The sequence below is a fragment of the Nicotiana sylvestris genome, chromosome 11 (assembly GCF_000393655.2).
Source record: "Nicotiana sylvestris chromosome 11, ASM39365v2, whole genome shotgun sequence".
Taxonomy (NCBI): domain Eukaryota; kingdom Viridiplantae; phylum Streptophyta; class Magnoliopsida; order Solanales; family Solanaceae; genus Nicotiana; species Nicotiana sylvestris.
This window is the reverse complement of record NC_091067.1, coordinates 93,434,883-93,443,504: the sequence shown is the minus strand read 5'-3', so window position 1 is coordinate 93,443,504 and position 8,622 is coordinate 93,434,883. Positions and strand designations below refer to the sequence as shown.

Genomic DNA, 8,622 nt, shown 5'->3' with positions numbered 1-8,622 from the left:
TAAAGTTTTTGTGCAATATATAATTTTAATTTATGTTTTATTTTATTTAATGAAAAATGATGTTTTTGTTTTAATGTTTTTGTGCATTTTTTTTAATATTAATCCTCTTTAAACTTAAAAAATAACAGAGGAAATCAACTAAATAACTTCAGCAGGCATTAAGAAAAACTCATTAAAAAATTACATATTGCAGGACAAAATATTAAGCGTGGAAATGAACTAAATAACTTCAGCAGAAATTAACAAAAACTTATTCAAAAATTACATATTGCAGGACATATTATTAAGCATGTTTTAGCAATGAACTAAAAAACTTCAGCATACTAAAAATTATATGAAAAATATTTTACATATTCCGGAAAACTTATGCATTTTTTGATATGAAATTTTTCCAAAAAATCATAATAAAATACATAGTGCATGAGGAAAACTTCAGCTCGTTTTGATGAAGTTTTCAAGAATGAACTAAAAAACTTCAGCATCCCATGCTGAAGTTTTTGTGCAATATGTAATTTTAATTTGATTTGGATTTGTACATATTGGACAAATGCTCCCATTACCATTTCTTTTTGTATTTCATTTTTTTTCAATTCATTTTATACAAGTATTTCTTAGAGTTGAGATAACTTTGCTTGATAATTAGGATCTCTTTACAAAGAAAAAATATGAATAGCAATCATAGATATCTTACCAATCCAATTGTTTTTTTTTTTTTAAACGGAGCCTGGATACTTCATTTTTTTAGTCCAACCAAGCCAACCATAAATTATTTTAATTGATAATAGTAATATGAATCCCCTAAAAAATGGATCTAATTGCACTTCACGCTCCAAATTTTTGATGATTAAATTTATTTGTCTTGGGTGAAACGAGGGATATCTCGATCGGGGGAGAGAACGGAGAAATACCATATGACCCAATATATCTGATAAATCGCACTATACGTCAACCCAATTCCTTGAGAAAATGCAAGAAAATTTTTAGAAGGATAAAATATTTATCCGCAAGGAAAAGACTTCTTTTTATTTTTGTGCAAAATAGTTATACATGCATACATGCAGGGCTCGAGCGGTCTATGCGTACATGATTCGTTTTACCATTTGGCCCTTACAATAAGTCCTATCTATCGAGACCCTTCAATCATGAAGTTTCTTTCCTTGCTAAAGTCGATATCCGAGGGTAATACCCTCCAGTATTCGAGGTTGATCATAGGGAGAAGCCTCAGATATTGTTGATGCAATCCTTGACACCAGCGAGAACGGGGTGACCCCGTTATTAGTCTTCGAGGTCGTACGGTATGCGCATAGGACTTCGGGTAGGATTTCCTTCCATTTTTCTTTAGTGACAGTTAACCTCTTTTTGAGGTTTTGGAGTATGGTTTTGTTGGTCGATTTTGTTCGGTACGCGGCTCTGGTTTTGTAACTAAGCTATCACCGATTGATCCCGCCTCCTCCATTGTTTTGAGTATTCTATGCTACCGACCAGGCTCCACCACGGATGCTATTCTCGGGGTTAGTAGGGAGGCTTGTTTCGATAGCCACATGTGACACGGGTCCGCAATTGGAATTCTGATGGGACCAATGGGCGGTACCTCGTTATGGGGCGTTATGTTATTGTTTTCACCATTGTGACCAGACTCATTATCAGCAGGTAGAGGTGCTAATTGTGAGTTTGACATTTTAAGCTTAAGCCTGAAATCAGAGACACTTCAAAGAACAAGTGTGAAATAGTGTGTGTTATGAAATTTTTTATCAAATAACCATTATTATGCTTAGCCCCACGGTGGGCGCCAAACTGTTTATCCTCAAAATCGGATAATAATTAAATTTATTAGTGGTTTTAAGGGTACGTGGATTAATTTGACACAAAGCGATAGATTGAATTATAAATAAAGCGAACAATAATAAAGTAAATTGAATTATAAATAAAGCGAACAATAATAAAGTAAATTCAAACGGTGGGCGTCAAAACAATTTACCAGTAAAATTGGATAACAATTGAATTTATAAGTGTTTCTTAAGGATATATAAATTAATTTGACACAAAACGATAGATTGAGTTTTAAATAAAGCGAACAATAATAAAGTAAATTCAAACTGTGTGACTTGAACAGTTATAGCCTTAAAAAATAAGTCTCACTCGAACTGGATGTAATTCAAATGATATCTAATTCAGAAGAGCAATAGCTTGCAGAAAGAAAATAATATTATAATGCTTTGGGATGTCTGCTATAATGTACTTTACAAATAATCAAACCTCCTTTATATAGGAAATCCTATTTTAGGTACATTTCTATAAAAGGTAAAAATCTTATGATTTATTGATTAGTCAGTTCCTCATTGATATATGCCGAGATTCCTATCATAATATCTGACCAATTACGGATGGTTTGCCTTCCGTTACCCAGCCGGACAATGTTTTTTCTCGAGCTCATTCAGGGTCGGGTCGATTCCGGAGTCATGGACTCGATGATATCGAGGACGGGTATTCTGCCCTCATACCTTGGTTCGATAGAACTCAGGGTCGATCTTCAGCCCATCATTTATCAATCCCGATCTGTCATACAACCGACGAACCCAATTTCGACCGAACACAACGTTACTTTGATTGCGAACTCCATATAATGCAACACATGTCATAAATTGTTTGAAAATATGCGGGACAGGTATTCAAACAAATCCGGACCATTTATTACTTAATGGGACACGTGTAATAAGTTGAATAGCCAATTGGAAAACTGGAAATATTAGTTACCGAAGAATAGCAAAATCCGAGATATTCCAGCTCCTCATCACTAAAAGCCAAACTACGACATTAGTGGTAGTCTTCGTTGAGGGCAACCTCGATCATATCGAACGATCGGAAAGGCTTGTCATGAATACCACACTCTTTTTGGCCCCTTTTCGTCCCATTGTTTTCTCACGTGCTCATCATTTTTTAAATTCTACTAACCTATTTACTCATTAATTATTGAGATTTTTTTATTTCTATATATTATTAGAAATTTTATTATCCTAAATGTTGATGTTTAGTACTATCTCCAGTGTAAAAAGTTGTACACATATTAAGAAACTCACATTTTAACATTAATTAGCAATGAAATTAACCATATTTACCTTTACTATCTCTTCACATAAACACTCCTAACACATACTCCAACATTAACTACTCCAAGGGCAATGTAGGAAAAAATAATTAATTCATTCTTGAAATTTAAAAAAAATACTTATTTTGGACCACAAGAAAAAAGCTAAAAAATCACTTATTTTGGACCGGAGGAAGTAAATTACCCTACCTACACAAATTTTATTTACAAAATATATACATTCCACCTTAAAAGGCTCACAATCCATTATTAGTGCCTTCAATTAAGGGATTTAGTTACACCATTTTCCTTCTTCTCATTTTCAATATAAGGTCTACAATAAATATGCTAGCTATAATAAATTGAAGAAATTAGCGTCAGGACAAAGTCAAAAATTACCTTATCAAGCAGTGGCCAAAGTAGTATAGTACAAACCTTTATTGATATAACAAAGTGACCTCCAGCTTTCAAGAAGTATGATGCATTCAGAGCTAAAATTCTTGCCTGTAAGCAAATTATCTTAATTAAACATTGGTATAGAAATCATACAATATACTGTTGCTGCCGGACAAGAATGGAAGGGAATACATCCTAAACAAACAATTCAAAGGAATCCACAGACAAAACTTTTCTTCCATTTTTGAATAAATCTCCAGACTGCAACGCCTCAATTTCACACTTAAAATTAGACTGTTCACATCTTCATATTTTCTCTATAAATAAACAAGTCAAAAATTAGTACCAATACACCTTTTAAAAGTTTACCAAAGCAGTTTCAATTTTATAAGAAAGTAGATGAAAATGGCTTCAGATTCAACCACTTCTCTGTTCTTGACATTATTCCTTATTACACAAATACAATTTTTATACAATTTTATAAAATATATCTTTTATACATTTTATATCTGATTTATACATAGTAAAAATAAATTTCATACAACTAATTATATATTATATAACTTATTAAAACTTTCACACATTATTTTTACCCAGTTAAATACAACTACAATAACATACAACTTAAATACAAATTTTATACAATATGTCTTTTGTATATTTTGTATCTGATTTATACATAGTAAAAATAAATTTCATACAACTAATTATATATTATACAACTTATCTACAACTTTCACACATTATTTCTACCCAGTTAAATATAACTACAATAACATACAACTTAAATACAAACTTTATACAATATGTCTTTTGTATATTTTGTATCTGATTTATACATAGGAATTAAGAAAGACTTACAACTAATTATATATTATACAACTTATCTACAATTTTCATACATTATTTCTACTTAATTATATACAACTACAATTTCATACAACTTAAATATAATTTTTATACAATGTTGTACATTTTCATACTATTTAAATGAATAAAAGAAAAATAAATAAACAACAGAATACATTTTTCTATAATTTTTGCAATATAATGTATGTCATGTCTTCTTCTTCTTCTTCGAGTTTCAATCTGAAATTCAGCCAAAACCAAGTCTAATCTTCACCAAAATCCCTCAAAATTAAGATATAAACTTCAAACCATATTCCCAATTATTTGCAACAACACTCAATCCAAACAAATAATGATTTTTGAAAACCCAATTTCGAATTCAAAGTTTCAAAGCTTTTTAATAGCTGTCAATGGTGGAATTGCTATTCTCTCTTTTCCTTTGCTTTACATTACTGAAATTTGGGATTGAGAGATAGAGAGAGACGTAAAGAGAATTCTCAATTCTTTGCAGCAACATCATTCTTTGCAGCAACATCCAATCCAAATAAACAATGTCTTTTGAAAACCCAAATTCGAATTCAAAGTTTCAAAGCTTTTTAATGGTTGTCAATGGTGGATGTGTTACAGATTTTTGCTGGTTTTAGAAGAGAAAATAGTGGGTGATTGAAGAGGAAATAGTGGGGTGTGGTTGGGGTGAGATTTGGAGAGAGAAACTTGGGGGGAGTTGGAATATACGGTAGAGTTAAATTAGAAGACTAATTAATATCATTAAAACGCCTAAAATGTACATAAATGGTAATTAGATATATAAAAGGTAATTATATTAAAAGTTAAGCATGAAAGGTAATATAGTTTACTATATGACATAGGAATGTAAAAATCTTTTAATTATTACCACCCTCCCAAGTTCCGTGCACTTAGAGCCCGTTTGGACATAAGAAATTTTTTCTTTTTCTTTATTTATTTTTTTTTTCAAAATTAGCGTTTGTTCGTATAATTTTTATTTTTTACTTGAAGATGCATTTTGAAAATTTTTAAAATTTAAAAAAATTATTTTTTCATGCTTTTTTTTGGAATTTTACAATTCTTATGTCCAAACGCCCACTTTTAATTAGAAAAAACAAGAACAGAGGAAAAATAAGATACCCAACAATCCAGATCCAACTCAAACTCTCCTGTATTTCTTTTTAAAAAAAGAACAAATAAATAAAAAAAACAGCTGTGCACGGTCAGCAGTCAGTCAGTAGACTGAATCTACAGCTCTATAGATAGAGGCAGGCAAAGGAGTGAAAGGATCTCAACAGAAGTGCGCCTCCATTATGACTATGAGCCTCTCTTAATCTTTTGATTCTTCATTCAGGTCTCTGCTTGTTCTTCTTCTTCTTCTTCTTCTTTAATTTTCTTCTAAGCACACAGACACACACACTTTTTCTGTTTTTTGACAGCTTTGGAATCTCAGATCTTTATATTCTGCAATGTGATTCACTCTTTTTTTATCTCAAATCATTTGAATTCCAACTAAAGTCTCCGTCTCCGTCTTTTTCTTTAAATTGCAGGTTTTATTTATTGAATAAGCCACAGCAATGGAGTTAGGGGATAACAAGATTTTGAACGTAGGGCTGCTGCTAGTAGTGACCCTAGTGGTAGCCAAACTCATATCAGCATTAATTATGCCCAGATCTAAGAAGCGGCTGCCTCCAGTGATCAAATCCTGGCCAATTCTCGGTGGGTTGCTTCGATTCCTCAAAGGCCCAGTGGTTATGCTGAGGGAGGAGTACCCTAAGCTTGGTAGTGTGTTCACTCTGAATCTGCTGAACAAGAACATCACGTTCTTCATCGGCCCAGAAGTGTCGGCCCATTTCTTTAAGGCTCCAGAAACCGATCTCAGCCAACAAGAGGTTTATCAGTTCAATGTGCCTACTTTTGGCCCTGGTGTGGTTTTTGATGTTGATTATACTATTAGGCAAGAACAATTCAGGTTCTTTACTGAGGCTTTGAGGGTAAATAAGTTGAAGGGATATGTGGATCAGATGGTTATGGAAGCTGAGGTACTAAAAAGAATTTCTGTCACATTTATTGTACACAATAGTAATATGTTTAATTCAGTTTTAAGTCATACTTTGCTAAATTGGACTTTGCGTGCCTATTTCATCTGAAAATAGTGACAGAGGGACAATATCTATGTGCTCTAATTGTGTTTCTGCAGATGAGTTGACCTGTGTCACTGTAATTCACTGTAATTTATATTTAGGATAATGTCCTTGGATCTCTGAAATTCTTTTATGATCTTGGATCGTTATTTCTTTCCCACCCTTTTAACTTCTATTGTTTTTTCTTATGATTAATTTTAGTTTGGCTTCTCACTGGTTTTACAAGAATCCCCTACTAGATCCTTGGCCTAGTAAGAAATGCATGATGCATTTGTTACTGTAACTAAGATCGTGATCAAGTTTCCTACTTTTTCAGTAGATCATATTGCAAGATCTATATTCTCATGCAATTAGTATGTTCCTTTCATTTGCTTGACCACAACTTTTGCCCTTCAGTTGGGGATAACGTGGAGATAATTGTTAACAAGTATTCGCAACACTTTTAGTGTGAATTAGCCCTTTTTTCATTTCACCAGGGAAACCTCAGTTAATGATGCATGCAATCATTGGTGGAGGAAAAGTATGGAAGAATGGTTTTGTACTGTTTGCCCAATACATATGGACTTTGCATAATTAATTTGATTGAAAGGGTTTGTTGTTCTTGCGCATGGCAAATGCAGGAGTACTTCTCAAAATGGGGTGATAGTGGTGAAGTGGACTTGAAGTATGAACTGGAGCATCTTATCATACTGACAGCTAGTAGATGTCTGTTGGGAGAAGAGGTTCGCAATAAACTCTTCGAGGATGTGTCTGCTCTCTTCCATGACTTGGACAATGGGATGCTCCCTATCAGTGTAATCTTTCCGTACCTCCCCATTCCAGCCCATCGCCGTCGTGACAATGCACGCAAGAAGCTCGCGGAGATCTTTGCAAACATCATAGATTCTCGAAAACGTACAGGCAAGGCAGAGTCTGATATGTTACAATGCTTCATTGACTCCAAGTACAAAGATGGACGGGCAACAACAGATTCTGAGATCACTGGTCTTCTGATTGCTGCTCTTTTCGCTGGGCAGCACACCAGTTCTATCACCTCCACTTGGACAGGGGCATACCTCCTTTGCAACAACAAGTACATGTCTGCCGTCGTAGATGAACAGAAGAATCTGATGAAGAAACATGGGAATAAGGTCGATCATGACATCCTTTCCGAGATGGAAGTCCTCTACAGATGCATAAAGGAAGCCCTGAGACTCCATCCTCCACTGATAATGCTTCTACGTAGTTCGCATAGTGATTTCACTGTTAAAACCCGGGAAGGAAAAGAGTATGACATTCCTAAGGGTCATATCGTTGCGACATCACCTGCTTTTGCAAACAGGCTGCCACATGTCTACAAGAACCCAGATACCTATGACCCTGATAGGTTTACTCCTGGTCGAGATGAAGACAAGGTAGCAGGAGCGTTCTCGTATATTTCTTTTGGTGGAGGCAGGCATGGTTGTCTTGGGGAACCATTTGCTTATCTGCAGATAAAAGCAATATGGAGCCACTTGCTGAGAAATTTTGAGTTCGAATTGATCTCGCCTTTCCCTGAAATTGACTGGAATGCAATGGTTGTCGGTGTCAAAGGCAAAGTAATGGTGAAGTACAAGCGCCGGAAGCTCTCTAACGAATAAGCAGATAAAATCTGCATGAATGTAGCAATTTAAGATCTTTTATGTTGGTTGGTTAGCTTTAATTCTGTTTGATGTTGACTTCTTTGTTGATGTTGATCCTCTTTCTACTCCTATTTTGAAAAGGTTTCAACCTGTTTCTCTCAATGACTACTGTTATGTTATTAGAGTATGCGGTTCTGGACCTTGTGATATAGTTAGCTTGTGCTTTCTTCCATCAGCTTTTGCGTGAAGATCTGGATTTGATCATATTCTCACCATCAACAAGTTAATTAAACTGTGCAGGATTTGCCCCTCTGAAGAGGTTAAGTTTGCGTTATACTTAGCAGAATGAAGGTTTGATTTGCCTGTTACACCACCATTGTCTATAATACGCCGTATGCACTCAACCATAGGTTTTCCAATAATATAGTTTGCTCTTTTAGAGCAGGTTTAATTTTTCTGTTCAAAGTGTGAGTTAAAGATGTGAATGCCGATCGTTATATCATAAACCACGTACAGGGGTGGATCTAGATATCGGTTCATT

General features: G+C 34.3%; 1 protein-coding gene across 1 annotated transcript; it reads left to right on the top strand.

The window, feature by feature from the left end:
• Positions 1-5,497: 5,497 nt before the first annotated feature.
• On the top strand, positions 5,498-8,243 carry LOC104231276 (sterol 14-demethylase). Its single transcript, XM_009784244.2, has 3 exons — positions 5,498-5,690; positions 5,887-6,378; positions 7,101-8,243. The coding sequence occupies exons 2-3, from the start codon at positions 5,914-5,916 to the stop codon at positions 8,097-8,099; spliced, it is 1,464 nt and encodes a 487-aa protein (XP_009782546.1). The 5' UTR covers positions 5,498-5,690; positions 5,887-5,913; the 3' UTR covers positions 8,100-8,243.
• Positions 8,244-8,622: the final 379 nt, after the last annotated feature.

Coding starts and splice junctions, on each gene's coding strand:
- LOC104231276 (XM_009784244.2), top strand. CDS start 5,914: ATGGAGTTAGGGGATAACAAGATTTTGAACGTAGGGCTGCTGCTAGTA. Junction 6,379..7,100: donor AGATGGTTATGGAAGCTGAG/GTACTAAAAAGA, acceptor TGGCAAATGCAG/GAGTACTTCTCAAAATGGGG.